The sequence below is a fragment of the Rousettus aegyptiacus genome, unplaced genomic scaffold (assembly GCF_014176215.1).
Source record: "Rousettus aegyptiacus isolate mRouAeg1 unplaced genomic scaffold, mRouAeg1.p scaffold_m13_p_6, whole genome shotgun sequence".
Classification (NCBI taxonomy): domain Eukaryota; kingdom Metazoa; phylum Chordata; class Mammalia; order Chiroptera; family Pteropodidae; genus Rousettus; species Rousettus aegyptiacus.
In genome coordinates this window covers 112,170,352-112,192,535 of record NW_023416309.1, presented here as the reverse complement: position 1 = coordinate 112,192,535, position 22,184 = coordinate 112,170,352, and the positions used below count along the sequence as shown (strand labels likewise).

The 22,184-nt window shown below is 59.9% G+C and overlaps 1 protein-coding gene and 1 long non-coding RNA gene across 3 annotated transcripts in view; one reads left to right on the top strand and one right to left on the bottom strand.

Moving 5' to 3' along the window:
• Positions 1-3,010: 3,010 nt before the first annotated feature.
• Positions 3,011-22,184, bottom strand: part of MGAT5B (alpha-1,6-mannosylglycoprotein 6-beta-N-acetylglucosaminyltransferase B) — a 59,046-nt gene continuing 39,872 nt past the window's right edge. The window contains exons 11-18 of one of the 2 annotated variants that reach the window (XM_016143189.2): positions 18,671-18,801; positions 18,227-18,232; positions 11,473-11,628; positions 10,264-10,410; positions 10,000-10,116; positions 6,297-6,371; positions 4,932-5,188; positions 3,011-4,455 (exon numbers count right to left, since the gene is read on the bottom strand). In XM_016143189.2, coding sequence (XP_015998675.2) covers positions 4,257-4,455; positions 4,932-5,188; positions 6,297-6,371; positions 10,000-10,116; positions 10,264-10,410; positions 11,473-11,628; positions 18,227-18,232; positions 18,671-18,801 — 1,088 coding nt within the window. In that variant the 3' untranslated portion in view covers positions 3,011-4,256. The remainder of the gene's footprint in view (positions 4,456-4,931; positions 5,189-6,296; positions 6,372-9,999; positions 10,117-10,263; positions 10,411-11,472; positions 11,629-18,226; positions 18,233-18,670; positions 18,802-22,184) is intronic. The other variant, XM_016143190.2, reaches the window with a different exon arrangement.
• Positions 4,953-7,511, top strand: LOC118603952. The gene is made up of 2 exons (XR_004951497.1): positions 4,953-5,104; positions 6,108-7,511. It is a non-coding gene; the product is annotated as an uncharacterized LOC118603952 (long non-coding RNA).

Sequence of the window (22,184 nt, the reverse complement as noted above, 5' to 3'; positions counted from 1 at the left end):
TCAGCGTTACGGGCCACAGGACGTTTGGCTGCACATCATTTCGCCGTGTCTGCAAGGCTGTTTTCAGACGAAATGAACAATCGAATTGACGGCCTGAAGGAGGAAGATTGCTCTTCCCCGCGTGGGTGGGCCTCGTCCAATCAGTTGAGGGCCTAAATAGAACAAAAGGCTGGCCCCTCGTGAGTGAGGGGCAACTCCCCCCGCCTGCCTTTGGCTGCATATGGTCAGGCTTCTCGTGAACCTTAATGAAGGGTAGAGCAGGAAACGCACTTTCCAGCATGTTGATGAGGAGGCTGGTCGGCTTCTGCGCTTTCATGGGAGAGGCGAACTGCCCGGGGGTGCTGGCTGAGTGGTCCCCAGAATCACTGGCAAGCACGCATCACGAGATTCGGGTGGCCCAGTGAGTCCTAGCAGGCCCAGGCCCTGGACGCTGGTGTCTGAGGCGTGGGCGCGAGGTGGGAGACTGACTGCATCCCTGGGCCAAGCACCGCACAGAGCACTTATGCTGTGTTTGTTGAATGAATAAATGATGGGGAGAAAGAAACAAGATGGGAAACGAGAACACCTAAATCCAGCTTTAGACGAGGCTGGGAACTTGCCATCTCTACCCACCCGACCACCCCACCTTCTGAGGACCCCAGAAAGGAGCAGGCACAGGGGAGGGTTTCTGAGGAACAGATGGGGGTCCAGGCCAAGGATATGAAGCATCAGGCATGTCTCGTGTGGACCCAAGGAGTCCTCATCCCACCAGCCCCCCAGCCCGAACCTCACAACCCTGTCCGAGCCTGCCCCAGCCCTGGGACCCTCCCTGGAGAAGACCCCCAACGGCTCTTGGAGGAGGAAGTGGCCGGTGGTCAGGCTGGGCAGCCGCTGGGGCCACTGGGAGCTGTGTGGGGACCGCAAATGGCCTCCGTTCTGTTAGCTTCAGGCCCGTCGTCAGGGAGTCAGCTGCACTATTTCTCTAGAATCACGGGTCTCTTGAGCCCGACATTCAAATATATGCAGAAGTCGGGCTGGGCTATTTTCAGCAGAGTCAAAGCGAGGTGATCTAAGGCTGAGTCCAGCAGGCGGGGTGCAGTCCCAGAGCTGACCTGGGAAGTCAGGCTCCAGGGACAGGGCCTGCTTCTCCTGCCGGGAGCACCTGAAGGCTACGCCCTGAGGCTCCTGGGGGCCCCTGTTTGGGTGTTTACTTCAGGGGAAGGTCCTGGTGTGAGTCAGGATCTGTCTGGATCCCAGGGGCCCGCGTTTTTTCTCCTTTGGGATTTTTATCGAGCAAGCTCCATGGTTTTCTGAGGAAAAAAAAAAAATGCACTGGGCTGCATGCCAGGGCCAGTGGCCTAGCCAGGAGGCCATTCGGCTCATGACTCCGAGGACCCTCAGCTCCAGCTGCTGGGTTATTGTCTTTAAAGGCAGCAGATACCTGGCCCCGTCTCTCCAACCTCGGTGGCTCCTGTCACAGATCAGCACAAACGGAACCAGCCAGGCCTCTCGGTTCCCTTGCTATTCAGTTGGGGGAGCAGGGGGTGCTGGAGCAGGGGCCAGCTTCAGTTCCGGAATGAGGGGCTGGAGAGCCTGCAGGGTCGCCCCCTCTCCCCAGCATCCAGCCCCATATCCAGGTGGTGGGTCTCCCTTCCCTTTCTCCTGCTACAAGCCCACCCCTACACCCCCTGCGCCCCCTGTTCCCCGCCCGCCGCGTTAAGGGTTTAAGACAGGATTCAAAAGTAGGCTCCTCTACAAAGAACTCTAAAAACTCAACAGTAAGAAAGTGAACAACCTCTTTTCAAGACGGGCAAAAGCCCGGAGCACACACCTCATGAAGATAGGCCGATGGCAGGTAAACTCATGAGAAGATGCTCCAGGTCCTCTGTCGCCAGGGAACTGCACGGTGAGAATCAGTGACGACCAGGCGAAATGCCTGCCGGTGGCCTCTCGGCCTAGCCCAGCGTTTTGCCAAGCGTGGGCCCTGCGCCCGCAGAGGTGGCGCCTCTATTCGGACTCCAAATCCCCGTCCCCACGGCACAGCTGCTGAATCAGACACTCTAGGGGCGGGGCCAGCAACCTGCGCTTGATAAGCTCGGAGGCGGGTGAACCACGGGTGCCCAGACTTGAGACCCAGCGGCCCACCTCAGGGCGTCTCCACCTCGACGCTGCTCACGCTTTGGGCCGGATCCTTTGCTCTTGGGGGTGACAACCCCGTGCACCGTGGGGTGCTGACCAGCATCCCAGGCCTCTCCCCACTCGATATCAGCAGCAGGCCACTCCTCACCCCCCAAGTGTGACAAGCAAAACCATCTCCAGACAGTGCCGGCTGATGGTCCCCAGGGAAGAACCCCTGGCTAGAAGGAAGCCCCTGACTGGAGTGTCTCGAACACAGGACCGCGTAAAACCGTTACCGCATCCTGCGGCCAGGGCACCACACACCACGCCGAGCTGTCACTCGGAAGGGCCATTCGATCCTCTCACCAACTCTGAAACAATCCCGACTTCATAGCCAGTCCCTCCTCACTGCCTACCAGCTGTGTGACCTGGGGCGAGTTACTTAACCTCTCTGTGCTCAGCTTTCTCAGCTGTGAACTGGGGATAGAATAGTCCCCGTCGGACAGGACAGCCGAGCACATAAAATGGCAAGTTCTCAGCCCAGCGTCTGACACACCGTCGATGCCAGGTGAGTCTCAGCACGATCGGGCTCAGGCTCGCCTCGAAGGGCATTTGTGTTCTCTGATCGCACGCTGCCCCGGCCCGCAGCGGCCGGCCTGAGGGGAACAGAGCAGGCACAGCAGGTCCCCTGGCATCACGGTGCCGGGGCGGCAGGAGAGGCGCCTCTGGGAACTCCCTGTGGACAGCCTGGTGCGGAGCGCGCCAGCTTGGCAGACGGTGGGCTCCGATGCCATGGGCCGGGCCGGACCACGGTCATCCCCCCCCAGGGCTCCTGCCCCCTCGCCCCTCCTGCCCTGGGCACCCCCAGGGGGAAGGTGAGAAATGGCACGGGTCCTCCTCTGCAGCTCACGTCCCAGTAAAATATTTATTATTTCAAGAAATAAATCTTTAAAAAAGAGAGAGAGGAGAGAGTCTCTATTGCTTCTCCGGAAGGTCACGTCCTCAGTGGCCATTGAGTTTCTGCAGCCATGGGCGCCCGGGGCGTGAGAGGGCTCTCTGTGCGAGGGGGCCGGCGGCAGGCTGTCTCCTCCTCCTCGACGGACAGACGGTGGAGGGGCAGGTCCAGGGGGGCCGAGTGGGATTGCCCCCAGGAGGGAATGGGATTATAAAACGGGGTGGGGTGGCAGTGTTTCTGAAGGCTCCGCCTATTGAATCAGGCTCTGGGCTCGGGGGCGGGGCAGGGCGTCCCAGGGCGGGGCAGGCATGCTGCACGGAGGTGGACATTGGGTCCAGAGGTGGTTTGATGCTGGAGGTAGGGGCGTGGACGTGGCGTTGATGGGGTAGGGGGCTACGTGGAGGTCCGGGGGCCTAGGCAGCCAGGAACTGGGCCAAGGGCGCCAGAAGGCAGAAGGCCCGCCCCAAGCCTTTGCCTACAACGGATGCTGGGGGCAGGGTTCCGGGGCTCTCCGCGGAGGACGGGGCGGGGACCGAGGCTTCGGAACAAACTCTTGGTCTGGGATCACAGTCATGCCAGGAGGAGTCCAACGGGAAGAGTTGGGACAAGCAGGAGGGGGAAACGGTTCCACCCAGGGTCTCGGTGGGCCCTGCGCCCCCGACTGTGGTCCCCAGGTGCAGAGGGAGGGGAGACTGGAAGGCAGGAGGGGTGGGGCTAAGAGGGGGCATGGACGGGGGCTCCGCCCGGCCCGCCCCAGTCCCCTGCCCCTCTGTCCACACCCCCATCGACTCCAGAGGGACAAGGCTGGACCCTCCACTGGGCCGCCAGGCGGGGCATTGCCTGGCTCCCTCTGGGACATCGACGCGTCCCATCCTGGGCCCAGGAAGGACCAGCACCCTCTCTCTGTCTGGTCCAGATCTGGCCAAGGGGCCTCTGACCGCCTGCTCCTGGGCCAGTGGGACCCTCTGACCAACCCCGCAGCCGCCTGGCTATGCTGCTGCCATGACCATGAGCCCCGGGGAGGAGGACGGGGGGCCCGCCCGTGGTGGGCACGCCACGCTGGGACCACTGTCCGCTGGACCTGCGCCCGCGCTGCCCCCTCCACCCACTGCCCGGCCTCCGGCGTCCAGGGAGGGCGGTCGCTGGAGCATGGGGTCCGCTGGTGCTTTCTCCCGCGGCAGGGACAGCCAGCTGGCGGGCACCCTCACAGGCAGTCCTGGCACAAGGCCACCTGGCCCTTCCGGAAGTCGCGGCAAGGGCAGAGCCGGCGGTACTTGGTGCTGGACCCAGCGCAGCTGAAGAGCAGCGGCTCCTTCTGCAGGAAGCACTCGCGGCCGGGCTGGGCGAAGGCCGGGTACAGGTGGTTCATCTCCGACTCGGTGCTGTCACAGGGCACCTGCAGCCTGGGTGGGCACCACGGGCGGCAGGCACTCAGCGGGCAGGGCGCAGGCGGCCGCAGCCAGGTGCTGCCCACTCCCCCTCCCTGGCCCGGCCCAGCCCAGGCCCAGCAAGGAGAGCTTCCAGGAGGCGGCAGGAGGAGCCTGGCCTGCAGCGCCTCTCACACCTGCTGTGAGAGCAGAGGGCGGCCCGGAGGGTGGGGCTGCGGGCGGACAGGTGGGCAGGGGCTGAGGGAAGGAGGGAGGGGGGCGGTGACTGGGCAGGGGGCTTCCTGGGAGGGGGGGCTTGGGGTTGAGGCTTTGCCAGGAGTGTGGCAGCGTGACATGGATCTCTGACCGGAAGGTCCCTTCTGCTCCCTCCTGACTCACTGGAATGGCTGGCAGGGGTGGGGCGCGCGGCACGGGAGGGAGGGAGGAGCTGCAGGGGAGCTGGCCCGCCGGGGAAGGGGCGCAGGGCGGGGCGCGGGGCGGGGCGCGCTCACTTCCGGAAGGCGTCCTGGCTGTTGAGGATGGGGAAGAAGGAAGGCTCGCAGACCAGCCCGTGGTCCAGGCAGAGGTCCGTGCAGGCCCTCCCGGCGGCGGCCAGCCAGGCCCGGAGGGAGTGAGCGGGGGGCCAGGCCCCGGGCGCCGAGCTGGAGTTTCCGGCCCACTCCAGGTGCGTGGCGTTGGGGGCCAGGACGAAGGGGCTCTGCGGGGCCCGGGCTCCTGCTGGGACCGGGCCTGGGGCTGCACAGAAGTCCTGCCGGCAGGAAAGCGGCGTGAGGAGGGAACACGGGACACGGGTGGACGCGCGGGGGGTGGCCTCGCGACCACGGCCAGCGCGGGGGCCCCGCCACCGGGCCGCCTTCTGGGCGTCGTTCCGGTCATTCCTCGCCCCGGCCCTACGAGGCGGGTACTGATGTGTCTCTGGATGTTTTATGCGGGAGGAACAGAGGCTCGGAGAGGCCAGGGGACCCGCCCAGGGCCTCGCCACCAGCGGGCGGAGGCAGGACTGGGACTCGGGTCTGTCTCTGCGTTGTCCGCCCCACGCCGCCTGGCTGCTGGTCACCCACCCCGGGCACGTGCACCCTGCCTGTGGTGGGCGCAGGCCCCAGGGGCTGGCCAGAGCGCTCCCTGCAGGGGGCAGCTCCAGGGGCCAGCAGGGCCCAGCAAGTGCTTAGGATCATGATGACATCCCTTGGGTGACTGAGAGCCCAGAGTTCCAGGATCTGGCCTGGGCCTGAACCCCAACAAGTCCTCCCTTCTGGGGGCCTCGGTAGTCCTGTCTGTAACGCAGTGGGCTGGAACCACTCTCTAGCCCCCGACAAGGTTCAGATGGAGGCCACATTCTATCTGTCCAAAGAGCTAGTGGTTATAAGCCACCCGTAGCTGGTTCGACAGCCCAGCCAGGCCCTGCGGCTCATGTCCAGCATCACCCCGGAGACCTGGGGTCTGAAGGAGCAGCGCTCTGCCTGGGCCACCTGTGAGCCCCTGTGGAGGCTCCGGTCCCCAGCAGCAGGCCCTTTCCGGGATTCTCAGGGCGGAGGTCTTAACCCCCCCCACCAGTCTGCCGACTCATCCTTGGGGATGGGGTGGGGGATCATCCACAGTGACCATGCACTCGATCAGCTGCAAAATTTTAAACGACTCTGAAGTCCTGCGTTTCTGTGTTACCACAGGGGCTGGGCCTCCAGAGCGGAGCAGGGTGGTACCTGCCGCTCTCCCCGCCCACCTCCACCTGCTGCTTCCGGAAAGGAAGGAGACAGACAGACTGGAGGGAGAAGAAGGGGGAGTCTCACTGGGAGTCTGCCCTGGATGGGGGAGGCCCCCTCCTCGGATCTGAGGGTCCCAGGGGAGGGCCCCCCTACCTGGTGCTGGATGTAGGCATGGATTCGCTCCAGCATCCCCTCACAGGTGTACTCATAGGGCAGGTAGGGGTCTACCTGTGGGAGAGACAGGCAGACACATGGGGCAGGAGGAAACCCACTGCCAGGGGCCTGGCCACGCTCCGGGGAGCCAACCGCCCACCCACCTGGCCCCCTCTGCTCAGATCCCCTGTTTCCCAGGCTCAGGCCCCATGAGGCCGGGGCCAGGTCACCCCCTCCACCCCCACACCCTCCCTGCGCGGGTCCCAGCCACAGAGCTCCTCCCCATTTGGTAAACCCAGCGCTCCACCTGGTCCTGGGCTGTGACACCTGCCTGCCCTTCCCACAGCCAACCCAGAAGGACTCATGCTCCCCTCGTAGGCGACACCTCCTCCAGGAAGCAGTCCCAAGGAGCGTTTCCTCTGCAGCCCCTCAGGCTCCCTGAGCGCGTGGTACCATTTCTCCGTGTCTCTCAGGCTTTGTGAGCCCCCGAGAGCCGAGAGCTGGGACTGTGACTTGCTCACTATCGACCCCTCGCTGCCTGGTGTACGGTAGGTGCTCAGGAAGCAGCCTCCCAGTTCTGCTCGTGTCCTGCCAGGACGTGGCACGTTCCCACAAAGGAACACAGGGACGTGGAACGAGATGGCAGAGGCCACACGCCGTCCGTGTAAATATCTAGGTTTCAGAGCAGCCTGGGCCGGGGGCAGACGGGGGCGGGAGGAGGAAGTAGCTGGGGCCAAGAGAACCGAGGGAGGAGGCGATGGGGGAGGTGCCCGCTTCCTGAAGACCCCACCTCCAGGGGCCGGAGGCCCAGGGGACATCCCCGACACTCATGCCGAAGAGGGTCCCAGGGGAGCAGTAGCCGCTGCTGCCCATGAAACTGGTCCCGGCCACCAGAACTGATTCTCGGGACAAGACGTTACCCACCGGACTTTGTCCTCCGTCCCACATCACCTGCACTGTGAGTGGGGGCAGTTCCGGATTCCCAGGAGACCCCCATGTCCCATGTCCAGCCACCATGTCACAGCCAACCCACCAGTCAGCCTGCAGCCCTAAGCTCAGCCCGGCCTGGTCCCAACCACCCTCCTCCCGAGCCGGTGGCCCCCGAAGGCCCCTGCAGCCAGCTGCGCCCCAGCAGCGCCTGGTCTCTGGGGACGGCTCTCCAGCACACGCTTTCAAGCCCCAGTTATAAATAAAGATTTTCCCCTCCAAATGTCACCGCCTGCTCCCCCCATGTCGTCCCCCCTGTGTGAGGGAGTGTTCTCAGCCAGCGTGACCCGCCTGCCGTGAATCTCCTGTCAGAGGAGCCAGCCTGCCTTGAAATTATGCCCATTAGGTCTAATTACAGGTGTGCGCCGTAATCAGTCTCCACAGAGCGGCAGGTGCGGGTCCCGCCAACATTGCCGGCCTGTGATAATGAGAGCGGCCGGTCAAGTGCCTGCACGCCTCGCCTCCCCTCCCTGGACGGAGAGCCTCCTCCCCCCCCCCTCCTCCCCTGCTCCTTCCAGCTCCCTGTGGAAGGTCCCATCCTGTGGCTCGCAGTACAAGCTCCGTCCCTGATGGTGGCCGTCCCCAGCTCTCCCAGCTCCTTACATCAGTTTTCTAAACTAGGATCCCGGGAATTTCCCAGGCTGCATGTTTAAAATGCACACTCCCAGCCCTGCCCCCCAGGCGGGGCGGGAATCTCCCCAGGTGATTCTCAGGTCAGGGGGTGACCTGTCCGAGGGCGGGATTGAGAGGGGCCACCCACGGGTTTTGGGCCCAGCTGCCGGTCTCAGCTTGGCGGATTCATCATACCTTAGTTCCTTGACTCTTTTGTTACTGTAATTTTTAAATTGACTAATTAACAAAATTAAACAGATGTTCATGTAAAAAAAAAAATCAAAAGGAAAAACGGTAAAAAGGAGCTTTCCTCCCAGCCCAGACTCCCGGCCCCTTCCCCGGGGCAGGCGGCGTCCACCAGCAGCAATGCCCGGTGGGCGTGGGCGAGCACATTTTCTGCCCCCCGCCCTGCCTCCCCCCAAGTTTTTTCTGAGGATGGGAACAGGCTGGCCACAGGGCTGGGCACACTACTCACCGCGCTTAATCTGTCTAGGAGGTCCCGCCAGACCTGAGCCCTGGGGTGGGCAGAGCCTTTCCGGTCCCCTCCTATCCCTGCCCCCCCACCCCGCCCCACCCCACCCCCTGAGATAGAAGCCCTGGAGGATCGAAAAACGGGGATCCTGAGACAGACGGTAACCTACTGAGAAGTGAAAAAACGGACCACACAGGAAACCAGAGCCAGCCTTCCGCACCCAGGCTCCCTGGGGCACCCCGCGGGTGACCGGCTCTCGCTGGCCCAGCTCGGCAGGAGCAGGCGGGAGCGATGGCGGATGCAGCTGCGGGGCCAGTGCCCCGGTTTCCTGCTCCCCGACATACCCGCCTCTCAGAGGGCACCAGGGCTGAGCCACGGTGACCTGCTCGAGGACACACCCTGTCTCACTCTGTCGCTCCAGGCTCTGCCTTCCTGGTTCACCTCCCAAATAAATGACTCGCGCTCAAGTCCTGCCTCTGGGTCACCTGTAGAGGGACCCGAGCTAAGACCATCCAGGACCTGCGGCAGCTAACAAAACAGCCCGGGAGAGCTGAGCTGCCTAATCCCCGGCCAGGGCTTCTCTTCCCCTCCCCCGCGGCCGATAAAGGGTCACGTTCGGCCACTTTGCAGGTCAACCTGGCTCCATCTGCACAACCGAAGGTGGCTGTGGGCAACGTCCTTCTTGGCACTGTCACTAGAGAAACACGGAGAGGCAGAAGGCGGGAAGGATGCTGGGGGCGGGGCGGGGTAGGTGAGGAATTTGGGGGCCGTTTGCTGAGGGGACGGACAAGGACTGCGGGTCCGAGGGCGGGGGAGAGCATTGACAACTGCGGCCCTGCCCCTGTGCCCAGCCGGGCAGGGCTCTGGGCCCAAAGCTCAGGCCTCACGACCCCGAGGGGGGGGCGGCCCCCTTGAGCCTGGCAGTGCCCCACGCCCTGGCGGAGGCAGACACGCCAGCCCCTGTGTGTCTTCCCTGCGCAGGGCTGTGTCGCCTGCAGAAAGAACCGGTCCATTGGGTCGCTGGCTTGCGGTGGCCCCTGACGCCCCAAGTCTCATGATCTCTGATTCTGCCCCCAGACCCACGAGTTCGCCGTGGGCAGCGCTCCACGCACACGGTGCCGGGAAGGCGCCAGGGGCGCTGGGCGGCGGTACCTGTCTCTGCTCGTCCCGGCGACCGAGCCACGGCCAGTAGCTGGGCCGTGGGGGTGGGGCGTGCAGAGGGCCATTCCCCTGGCCTGGCCGCTTCCCGCAATGAAGGGACCAGAAGAGCACGGGGCTGTGCGACTTCACGCGCCCCTCCTCACGCTCACCCCCACCTGCACACACGCGCTCACACACGCCAGCACGCACTCGCTGAAGGAACCCGGAATGTTCTAGCCCCGACCCCACCGGAGGCGCTCCGATCTGCTCTGTACGCAATTCCGGACCCAGGGCTGCCAGGTAGAGTGGTGCAGGCTGTTCACTGCACAAAGGCTCCCCTCCTCCGCCTCTCCCCACGTCGGCGAGGCTGTCAGATCTGCCAGCCCGGGCTTGTGGGTCTGAATCCACCGAAAGGGGCATCTTTCCTAAAAACGGCGGAGGCCCGCGGCTTGTTCTGGGGCTGGGGCCGTCCTGGCTGGGTCCAGGTCTCACCTGGGTTCTCATGATGGCCTTGATGGCCGCTTCGAACTCGTCTGAGTTGTTGTAGTCCACGGTCCACACGTGGGGCTTGCCGATGAAGTTCTCTGCGTAGGGATGCTGGGAGAACACCTGGCCGGGGCGGGGGTTCCGGCAGCTCCTCCCTCGGCCTGCCAGCTCCCGCACCCACCCATTTGGCCCACCTCTCCCTTCGCCCCACACCTCGGTCTCCCTCTGCCAGGAGCCGCAGGGCGCCCCGCCTCGGCCCCTCACACGCACCTCTCTGGAGGTGGGCTTGCCGCGGAAGAACTCGTGGTTGAGCGAGCTGTGAGGCGGGCTGAAGCGTGACTGCAGGAAGACGCAGCCGTTGGCGATGGCCTCCAGCGGGGCGGGGCCCTCGTAGGGGAAGCCGAACCCGATGAAGAGCTGCAGAGGCGGGTGACACAGGTCAGGGCGGGCGCCACAGCCCGGGCGCCTCGCGAGGCCAGGGCCACGGCCCCGGCTGGGACCTTCCTTCACGGGACACGGCGGGGCAGTAAAGGCGGCCCGGACCAGCCAGGCTCTTCCCTCTCTAGGCCGGTTTTCCCGCCTGGGAAACGAGGGGGGGCCCATTAGGCAGCATCTACGGCCACCTCCCGCTCTGCCAGGCTAAGACGCTGCAGGGAGGAAAAACAGTGAGGGTCTCGGGTTCAGAAGGCGCCAGAGCCACACCTGCAGCCGACCTCGAAGGACCTTTCCTCACTCACCCTGAAAGTGTTCCCTCAGCACCCCGCTTGTGCTAGCGGTGCCCCCAGGGCCGGCCCCCCAGAAGGCACTCGACAAGCGATTCTGGAGGCTGGGCTGCCGTGTAGGGTGTTGAGGTTGTTCACTGCACAAAGGTACCCTCTCTCCGCCCCGACACACTGACGCACACACACATACATGCACACACACACGCATGCACGCACGCACATCCAAGCCTGAGGGAGGAAGCCCTGGTGAGGTCAGGGCAGGACCTGGAGGCTGGCTGGACACTCTCCAGCCTCAGCCGACACTTCGGGGTCCTGCCCACTGTGCCAGCCGCCACTCCAGGCACACAACTCAGGGACTCCCGGAAGCAATCACTCAGAGCTCACGGCCCCACGGAACTCCAGCTAGGAGCCCCCCGCCCCGCCCCCCGCCTGTCACCCCCTCACTGGCTCGGGAAACTAGGCCTGACCGGAGTCCACTGCGCCGGGGCAGGCGGGCGGCCCATCTCCTCCCCCGTCACTGAGCCTTTCGCCGTGGGGCCCCCCTGCTTGCTACGCACCCCGTTTCTGCCCTCGGCTCTGGCCAGCCTCCAGAAAGCCTGGGCCTGAGGCTCCGGGCAGCGGGGCAAGCCGGGGCCTGTCCGCACGCGGAAGGCGTCATGAGTGATGACGCCGGGCAGGACAGGCAGGCAGGCGGGCACCCGCGCGGCGTCTGTGGCGGGCTGGGGGGAGGAGGGCGCGGGGGGTGGGGGGGGCTCACTTTGGCCTTGCGTAGCAGCTGCTGGAACTCGGGCTGCGGCAAGAGGCCGTGGTTCTTCACGAAGGCCGGGACCTCGGGCGGCCGCTGGCTCTCGTAGTACACGGTGCCATGGATCTCCATGTACTTGCTCAGGATGCCCAGGGACTTCTCCTTCCCCTGGAAGAGGACGGAGACGGGTGGGAGCCCCGCCCCCGCCGCGGAAGGCAAAGCCGGCAGCGGGAAGACCCCTGGCCTGGGGGTCAGAGGACGTGGGGCCGTCAGCCAGCCGTGTGACCCCGGTAAAGGCCCTCTCCCCTCTGATCCTCAGTTTCTTCGTCGAGTCTGTTCATTGAGGCTTCCGGTCTATTTTTAGCCGTGGAACTGTTTTCTTTCCAAAGGAACTCCCTGGGACCAACATTTGCATGCATCTAGGTGAAGCTGCTCGGCCTCCCCTGAACTCCTGGTGACCTCCAAGGGCCTTGGAGTTGTGGATCTCTCTGGAGCCCATCTCTCTATCCCTCCATCCTTCCCTCCACCCATTTATCCATCCGTCCACGTTCCTATCCATCTACCCTCCGTCTGACTCTCCCTGCTTCCCTCCCTCCGCTCACCCATGCACCCATCCTGCCCGTCCATTCGCCCCTCCCCCCTCCATCTACTACCCATCCAGCCATACGGCGTTCATCCATCCATTCACCCGCCCAACCACCCAGCCGTCCACGGAGCACATATTTATTGAGCACCTGCTAAGTAGGGGCACTGAGCTCAGTGCTGGGAGCATGGCAGGGTCAACACAGAGGGGACACCTGTGAGCGAAAAGCCTGTCGACTAGCAGAGGGTCAGCCCCTCCAGACCCGAGAGTCCCAAACCCAGGTTCTGCTTCCCCTTAACCCAAAGGGACTGGACACAGACCCAGCCTGCAGGGGAAGGGGACAGGGAGAGGCAGAGCATAGAAGAACGGACAGCACCTCAGCCTCTGGGCACCCGTCTGGCCCCAGGGCCAGGGCCCTGAGCTGGGAGTCGTGGCCAGTATGGAGCTTCAGTAGGTAGAAGCATGAGATCTACTGCTTCTTGGAGTTTTTTGAGTTTCGCAGAAGAGAAGAAAGGATAAGCAGGGAGGAAAGTGGCTTCAAGGTCAAGGACAAGGATGGGGACAGGGGAGGGGCTCTTTTCGGGAAAGGCTAGTTCCCACAGGCCAACAGGTCAGAGAGAAAGAACCCATGGCTCTCGCACAGCCTCTGGCCAGCCATGAGGTCGGGCGGCAAGGAGCTTTGAAGGATGTTACCAGTGTACATGGAAACCGTGAACGATTCACGTTTTGAGACTCGAACTGGAACTTCGTCGTAAGGAGGCCTCCCGCTTTGGGTAACAGCACACTAGGTGACAAAGGCCAGCCCCGCCTCTGAGGATAACCCGGAAAAATGGGGCTACGTGGCCGCACTTGTGACGGCCGTGACATTCCAACAAAGAATGAAGAAGGACAGGGCCGGGGTCCAGGAGAAGAACAACGGGCGATTGCTGAGGCCAGCAGGGGCTGGCTTTCCCCCCGGGGGCCCCTGCAGATTCCAGGGGCAGCATCTAGGGCTTTTGGTCGCCTTGCAGAGCTGAGGGACAAAAGGCAGAGTTCCCGAAAGGCGGAGGGAAGCCTGATGAATCCCATACACTGTGTTGGCCCTGAGGAATTACACCTGGAAGAGAGGCTGGTCCAGAACTAGGGCCTTCGGGGGCCGAGCTGGTTAAAATCGGCTCAGTCACCGCCATGGATTACAGCGATCTTGGCTTGCTAGGGCCCCAGCCGAAAGCCAAGAGCAGCAGTAAGTCCTTCCAGGAAGGAAAGCACCTCATCCTTGACCTCGAATGATTTCTACAATTATCCGTATTCATTTTCCAGAACTCCAAACAATAAAAATAAAACAGAGACCAATGAAATCTCAGTCAAGACCCCAGCAGGCCCTTTTGTAGAAACTGGCGAGCTGATTCTAACGCTCACTTATAAATGGAAAGGACCTAGAATATACAACACCTCTCTGGAAAACAAGGAGTGAGCAGATTTATATTCCCTGATTTCGAGATGGTATGATAATGACATCGGGATAGATCAATGGAACCAAGCAGAGTCCGGAACTGAACAGAAATAGACCCACGTAGGTACGATCAATTGATTTTTGACAAAGGTGCAATGATATAGCAGTGGGAAAAAGAATAGTCTTTTAAACAAATGGTCATAGAACGTTGGATACCTACATGCAAAAAGAGAAGAAACAGAACATCAATCCATACTTCATAGCATATATAAAAGTTAACTCAAAATGGATCATACGCCTAAATGTAAAACCTAAAACTGTAAAATTTATAGAAAAAAAAAATAGGAAAAAATCCTTGTGACCTTGGGTTAGACGAAGATTTCTTAGATATAATGTCAAAAGCACAATCCATAAAAGGAAACGTTGAACTTCATTAAAATTAATGAAAGATGCTGTTACGAGAAAGACAAGCCCCCGACTGGGAGAAGATGTTTGCAAAGCAGATGTAAAGAACTCTAACAACTCCATAATAAGAAAATAAATGACACAATTTTTCAAACAGGCAAAATTTTTGAAAAGACGCTTCACTAAGAAAAGACATATGGAAGACAAATCAGCGCACAGAAATATCTCCAACATCATTAGTCATCAGGGAATTACAAATTAAAACCACAGAAGATATTGCACACCTGTTAAAATGGCTAAAATTAAAAAGACTGATCAGACCAAGTATTGATGAATTTGTAAAGGAGCTGGAACTCTCATACACTGCTGGCAGGATTGTAAAATAGTACAACCACGTTTGTTAAAAAGTTAGAGTTAAATAGTTTTACAATATAACCCAACCATTCCACTTCTAGGTGTTATCGAGAGGAATGAAAGCATATGTCCATTCAAAGATCAGAACACGAATGTTCATAGCAGCTTTATTTGTAATAGCCAAATACTCGAAACAACTCAAATGCCGATTACTAGGTGAACAGATAAACGACGTCCGGTAAGTCCACATAATAGAATATTACTCAGCTATTAAAAAAGGAATAAACTATTAATACATGCAACGATATGGATGAATCTCAAAATAATTATGCTCAGTGAGCAAGTCCACGCAAAACGAGTCTACATAACTTCGTTTGTATGAAATTATAGAAAATGAAAACAAATCTAGAGTGACAGAAGGCAGATCATTGGTAGCCTGGAGATGAGGAAGGGAGACAGGAGAAGATGGCAAAGGCCAGACAATAAAAACAGACCCGCGGGAGATCTAGAGGCTGGAGTTAGTTACCCGACACAGACGTCAAGATAAATGGGCTGACTACAGTCAAGGAAGTAGAAAATGAGGTTTGAACTCAAATGGTAACGCTAGAAATGGAAACGTCTGTGACCGAAATGAAGAACCAAACGATGGACCTAGAATACACAAAACCACAGCAGATTCACACAGCAGATCCAACGCGGTTGAAGACAGAATTCGTTCAGCAAAAGAGCAAAAGGAAACGTCTAGAACGAAGCACAGAGAAAACTAAAGGGTGGAAATTAAAGAAAAGAACGTAAGCTTTCGCGGAGGCGTGACTGGAGTCAGAGGAGTAAATGAAAGATTGGGCCGGGAGCAATATTTAAAGAGATGATAGCTGAGAATTTTCTAAAACTAGGAAAAGATCAAACCGCAGATTTGAAAAGATCTACGAACTCCACGTAGGATAAATCAAAAGAAAACCACATGGAAGCATGTCATAGTAAAACTGCTGAAAACCAAACAAACGGACGTCATAAAAGCAGACAAAGAAAAATACATGTGACCTTTAAAGGCACCACAGTGAGACACTAACTGACTCCTCAACAGAAGTGATACGATAGAACATTCCCATAAGGCTGAAAGGAAATAACTACCAAGCTAGAATTCGGTAGACTGCAAGTGTATCCTCCAAGAATAATGGTGAAATAAAGAAATTTTTAGAAAATTGTTGTGAAATTAAAACACAATAAGTGCATGTCAGCTAGATGGATACCATGAAAGCACGTTAAGGTTCTTTCGTTATCCCATAAAAGTGAAAGTATTGATTTGTATTAAACTTCGATAAGTCAGGGATGCATGTTATGACCTTTGGGTAGCCACTTTTATACTCTTTTTAAGGAAATATAAAAAAGTATAATTAGTCACCTAAGGGGGAGTGGATTTAAAAATATATATCAATGTGAAAGAAGACAAGAAATAAGAGGAAAAAGAATGTGGAACAGTCAAGAAAAAGAAATAGATATCAACCAGGAAGGAGGCAGGGTCAAAGCCAATGATATCAATAATCATACTAAATGGAAAAGGACTAATTTTAAGACTGAATATGCTCATAGGAAAAAAAAGATCAGATCAGCAACGTAAAGTATAAGAAAATGTCGCTGAATTCACCATCCGACCTGCGGATCCCGTTGCCAGGGGCAGTGATCACCGCGTTTTTTTCTGTGTGCCTCTAAAAGGCGCACACACGCTCTGATAGGTTCATCACACAGGTCGGCACTCACCTCTCACACACCTGTGTACGTATGTAAGCAAAGTTTCACAAACCATCTTTACTCTCAATACATGGACGGCCCCGTGATGTTCTTTAATTCTATTATTTCTGCGTTGTTCTAGTTCATGTTAAAAGGCTCGTTAAGACTCTCCGAGCTGACAGAAGAGGACAGATACGGTAGGGTTTCTCTTATCCGTGGCATCTAAAAAGAGCCGAGGTCACAGAAGCAGAGTGTAGCACGGTGGTCACCAGGGGCAGGGGCGTGGGAAAACGGGGGGGGGGAGGCGGGTCGAAGGGGAGACACCTTCGGTTCCCAGGGATCCCATGGGCTGCACACCTGACATTAGCTAAGACAGTAAATCGTAAGGGTCCCCACCATGCTGAAGCCAAAGGGAACTATGGGGGGCGGGGGTGTGCATGAGCTTGACCGTGGTCATCATTTCAGGAGGGGTGCGGGGTGCGGACATCAAGCCATCGTCCTGCATACCTCAGGTGTGTGCGGTTTGCCTTTGTCAGTTATGCCTCAGAAAGGTTGAGGAGAAAAAGCCCAGAGCTCTGAGTAGATTCCACGACTCATCCGCGGGTTGCAATCTGCAGCTTGCAAACCCTCCGGGCTCTTGCAGACAGCGATTCTGACTATTCTGACATCTGGAATGTCCCCCCAGGCACAGGGAGGGTCTGCCCTGCGCCTGAACCAGCTGCCTCTCCCCTCCGGTACCCCCGGGACTTCACGCTCTCCGAAAATGGCAGCAGGAAGCCTGAACCTCGAGCTCTGCTTTCTGGGGACCCAGAAGAAGACAGGCCTCCTTGGCACAGGCACCAGCAAAACCCCCACCTTGACCCCGGCTGCCAGGCACACGGGATGCGATGACCCCTCTCTTCCCTCCTCCTCTTCCCTGCCACTTGGTCCCCTGATGTCATCCAGCCACCTCTGACTTCCTTCAGTCCCAAAAAGAGTCACAGAGCAAAGCTGTCTGTTTTTTGGGAAGTGGCTTCCTCGAGGCCTGCTAAACGGCGTGGCTGATGCCAATCACAGCGGCTCCCAAGCGCGAGAGGAAACCCTCATCCCCCAGCCTCCGCGGCTCTCCGGCTCTCGGGGTCATTTCTTAACGGCGTTTTCTGGTAAAAGCGGACACGGTCCGCGCTGCCCCCGTCCCCAGCGCCCCGGGCTTCCGTGGCAGCCGGCTCACTGAGCATCCTCTGACCAGGGCCTCTCGTCCCTCTGCCTGCAGCGGGCACTGACACCTCAGCCCAGGTGTGGGACCTTCGGTCCCGTCCCCAGAGCTTCTGTCTGCCACGATCCGAGGCTTCATAACCGGGGAGGCTACGGAGAGCGGGAGTTAAGTGTCCTGGCTCTGGAGCCGGAGCGGGGTTTGAAACCCAGCTGTGCCCGTGACGAGCTCGTCACTCTAGGCGTCTGTGCCCGGGTCCCTCAGGTGTAATGGGCACGATGACACACACGTGGCACCTGCCTCGCGGCGTGGCGGGTGTGAGCGCTAGGACACAGCAAGCTCCGGGCGGACGAACGTTAGCGGCACAGCCCACGGGGTGTCCCTGTGACCACTCCTTCCTCCTGCCCCCTCGGTCGCAGAAGGCCAGACTGAGCTGGGCATGTGGCTGCCTGGAGCAGGGCCACTCCCAGCGTCCCCTGACACTGGGCGGGGCCACGTGGCTGGGATCGAGCCATAGGGCACTGTGGGGAAGGGGCGGCGTGTGACATCCAGGAAGCAGCCCTAAACGTGGCCCTTCCTGGCCCCTTCCTCCTTCCTGCTGGCTGGAGGACACATGGATGACTGACCTGTCGTGGCCATCTTGACCCACGAGGCAGGACTCGGGGCCGAAACTACCGTCGGCGAGGAGACAAGGCCGAGGCGGTCCACATCGGCCCTGGACCGACACCTCCAGAGGTCGTGACAGGGACGAAAACACACTTCTGTCTTGTTTAAGTCACTGTTAGCTCAGCCGACTCCTCACCAACACGGGGTGAGAATTATTAATCCGGTGGCCACGTGACGACTGGACTTGACGCAGGGCACGGGTCCACATCCTGCCACTCGCCTTCCCCTCACGCGCCTGCCCAGGTCTGGACCCCGCCCCTCCCCAGCACCTGCCTCTCCCCTCACAGGAGCCGTGACCCCAGCAAGCCGGATGGGACGGGGCGGGGCATCCCCAGGGAGACCATGTGAGAGGTGGGGGGCAGGAGCAGGGGCAGGAGGAAGAGGGAGCGCACTATGGCCACCATACCTGGAGCTGCCTCGTCGCCAGGGGGCAGAGAAAGAGGAGAGAGAACGGGTGAGTGACCGGGAGGGTGGGCGCTTCTCCGCGGCGGCCCTGAGGGTGGGTTCCTGGCCCCACCCTCCCCCTGCGTGGTTCACTGCGTCCTCCCGCGGGACCCCCAAGTCCCGCCTAAAGCCCCCTTGCTGGGCCTACAGCTTTTGTGGATCCATCCCAGGGAGGGCGGAGAGTTCGGTCGCAGTCCTCAATAAAGGACATTTGAGAGTGGGGGTGGCGAGGGGGGCCAGTTACCGGCTGCCGGGCTGGTGTTGCCTGGGGCAGTTAGGGACTGCTTTTCTAATCCGTGCGTGGGGACGTTTCTGCGTCCAGTGCTGGGGGCGGCGCATGGGAGCCCAGTCCTGGAGGCGGGGCTCCCCGCGGCGGGCGGGCAGGTGCCTGGGGCCTGGGGCTCACCTTCCAGATGCTCGCCTCCTTGCCGTACACCACAGCCATGTTGCCGGCCTTGCCGCCCTTGATGAGCTGCTTCTCAGTCTCGTTGAGCTCCTCGGACACGAAGCCCATGAAGGAGTTGTCCGGGGTGTGAGCTGCAGGCAGACCACGGGTCAGCAGGGGGTCGCAAGACAGCCAAGGACACACCCGGGTCTACTGGGACCGGCCCCAAGGGAGGGGTCCCGTTTGGCGGGGATGGGGCCCCAGAGCTGGGGACTGGGGGGCTGGTGGGGAGAGGGGGTGGTTATCCCTTCGTGCCCTGGAGCAGAGGAAACCCGAGAGGTCACCTAGTCCCGTGGCTTGTTTTCAGATGAGGAAACTGAGGCACAGGGTGGGCAAAGCCCATCTCACCGCCACCTGCCACCTGCTGCCGGCGCCCTGCGCTGGTCCAGGACCCTGCGGCCACGCCCCTGTGGCCACGCCCCTGCAGCCACGCCCCCTGCGGCCACGCCCCCACTCCCGCTGTACCCTTGTCTTTTCTCCCGAGTGATCCTTTCACGATCCTTTCACATTTAGGTCCGATCTGGTTCCTCTTCTGCACAAAACCCCGCACAGTGGCCTCATACACCGAAGTCCCCACAAGGATCTGCAGGACCTGCCCCCCCCCTCTGCCCCCTGCAATGGCACCTCACGCCCCGCCCCCAGGCCCTGCCAGGCACTCTCCTCGCTCACACAGGTCTCTGCTCACGTGGCCCAGCTCAGAGGCCTTTCCTGGCCCGGGTCAGTCTCTGGCCCCTTACCCTTATTTTTGGTCACGGTGCTCCCTGAGCAGACATCGTATTACATACTGATTTGTTCGTGTGTTCTTGTCAGACTACAAGCCCCGTGTGGGCAGAAGCCATTTTGTTCACTTGTGTCCCCAGCCCCTGGGGGAGCCCGGGGGGCTGGTTTGGGAAGGCGGGAGGCATCTCGCTCTCACACCTCCAAGTGTGTGCCCTCTGCCCGGAGGGCGGGCCCTCCTTCCTTTTCTTAGAGGAGAAAAATCCTACTCAGCCTTCAGGTCACCTCCTCTCCTCCCAGAAGCCTTCCCTGGGGTCCCCGTGTCTTCCCTCTGTGGCCCCACTGCACTGTGCTCAGGTATCCGTTAAATCTCAGCGCTCACGCTGACTTACCACCCGTCGCCAGAACCCGGTGCACCGGGGAGGGGTGGTGGCTGAGCCCGGGCTACCTACTGGTCAGTGTCGGAGGCACAGGCTCAGGTGCCATCACTTGCAAGGCACGAGGCCCCTCCCTCCCGTGGAGAGGACCTCGAATAGAATATCAGTCAAACCCCGTTACCTCGACTCCACTTTCCCAGGTGGGAGAGGCTGACTCCCCATAACAGCCCTGATTCCAGCCAGACACCCCATCTCTTCATCTCAGATGCCCATTATCCGCGTGTGAGCATTTCTGAAACTGAGATGCACACCTTGGCCGAACGCGCAGATTTAATATAATATTTCCACCCACTCCTCGACACCCGCAAAAAGCCGTCATCGGTATCTGGCGCATCTCGGAAGAGGCAGCGGCTTCCTGTGGAAGTGCCCGGGCAGCTCCTGGATTCCCGGGAATCCAATGAAGACCTGCGTCTTCACTGGTTTGGACGCCTCTCTGCTCGTCTCAGGCTAAACATCCAGAGCTTCGGAGGCGTAAGGGCGGCCGGAGGCCTGGCATCGCTTCTGCCACGGCCCGGGCACCAGCAGCCGCCCTGTCTCGGGAGGCTCTGCCCAGGCCCGGAGAGGCCAGGAGGGCAGACCGGACCCTCCCGACCCCGCGTAGCCACCCAGCTCTGGCCTCGCTCTGGCTCCGGCTGGGGCTGCCGCCCGGGCCTCTCTCCCGGATTCCGTTTCCTCCCTCCCCGCCCCCCCCCCCCCATTCAGCTGCCTCCTCCGGAAGGGACAAGTTTTAGATACAAAGAGCTAAACCAGTGGGCTTGGGACATGAAGTATCACAACCAATCAAAATAACGGGGACCATCAAGCCTTGAGCTTTGGGGGCCAGGGCAAGGTTACGTCTGGGCCAGGTAGCCGGCCTCCCAGGTAGCTCCCTGGGGAAATCACGTAGCTGGATGGGGAGAGAGGTGCGCCCGTGAACTGCGTCCTGCACTGGGCACATCGGCAAGCCTCTCTGGCTTTCGTTTTCGCTCTCTTTAATTTATTCAATCAATTACCATTTTCCGAAGACCTCGCTAGGCTCCAGGGAAATAAAAAAAACTCAGCCAGTGGCTCCTTTTTTTTTGCACGGCTGATAATCTATCAGTTGAAACAAATGTATCAGCAAATAACTCTCAGATACTTCAATACGTGCTTTAGCCGAACTAGGTTTAAGAGTTACAAAAACACTCTGCCTGGAGTAGAAATGAGGGGAGTTGGTCCGCGAAAGCGACGGTAGAGAGGGGACATTCAACTTGGGGTTTCAGAGAACGGAGAGGAGTTCGCCAGGTTCAGAGAACGGAGAGGAGTTCGCCGGGTTCAGAGAACGGAGAGGAGTTCGCCGGGTTCAGACCGCTGCACCCGGAGGGGCTCCACCCCAGGGCGAGTCCTCGTTCTCTCAGCACAGGTTACTGCAGGAGCTCTTAACCCACGCCCCGCGTCCCCCTCCCCCACCACTGGCCCCTCTGCAGTCTGCTGGGACGAAGCGTCTCAAAAACCCTTTCCTCCACGGCGTTTTCTAGCTCAAGAACCTACAGCGAATCTCAAACTACAGCATCCAATCAAAACGCAGGAACCTCTGCTAAAAGACCCTCCGCACGTCCCAGGCCCTCCGTGACCCCCGCGCCCGCCTCGGAGCTCATTTTCCAAGGCGCTCACTCTGCACGTTTTCCACTGTTTCCTCCCCGCTGCCACGTGTGCTGCTGCCGCAGCCTGCAGTGTCACCCCTGCTGCCTGCCGCTTCCTTCCCCGCCGGAAATCTGCTCCGTGGGACGCGCCCCACCCCACTCGCCCCCCTGGGAGCACCACCCTGGGGAGAGAGTCTGGTCCCCGCAGAGCCTTGTGACCTCAGATGGGACACTCTACCTGTCCGGGCCTCAGTTTCCTCATCTGGGCTCCAAGGAAGCTTCCCGCCTTCCCGACCTTCTGGGGTCCAATCAAGCCATTACTGACAGACCCGGAAACGGCGTCTGCCCCTCACACAGCTAGAACCAGGAGAACAGATCAAGAGAAAACTCTCGGCGCCCCCAAGAGACGCACTGATCTGACAGGCTAAGCGAAAATCAGCTACTTCACTCGCATCGAGCTCCTGGGGACCCTGCTCAGAACCCGCTTCGCCCTTCATTTAGGTATAGTCCTGGCGCTGATCCAGCTCTCCGACCCGAGCCTTTGAGCGCGGCGGATTAGATGTGCAAGATGCTGCTGGAGCCTGAGATACTGACGGCAATTAAAAGTGACAGCCGACAGCCTCCCAAGGAGGAGGACGAGTGCCGCATCACACGGCGACAGACGAGGCCACTCAGCGAGGGGACACAGCTCCGCACACCTCTGCTGTCCCCAGGGGGACG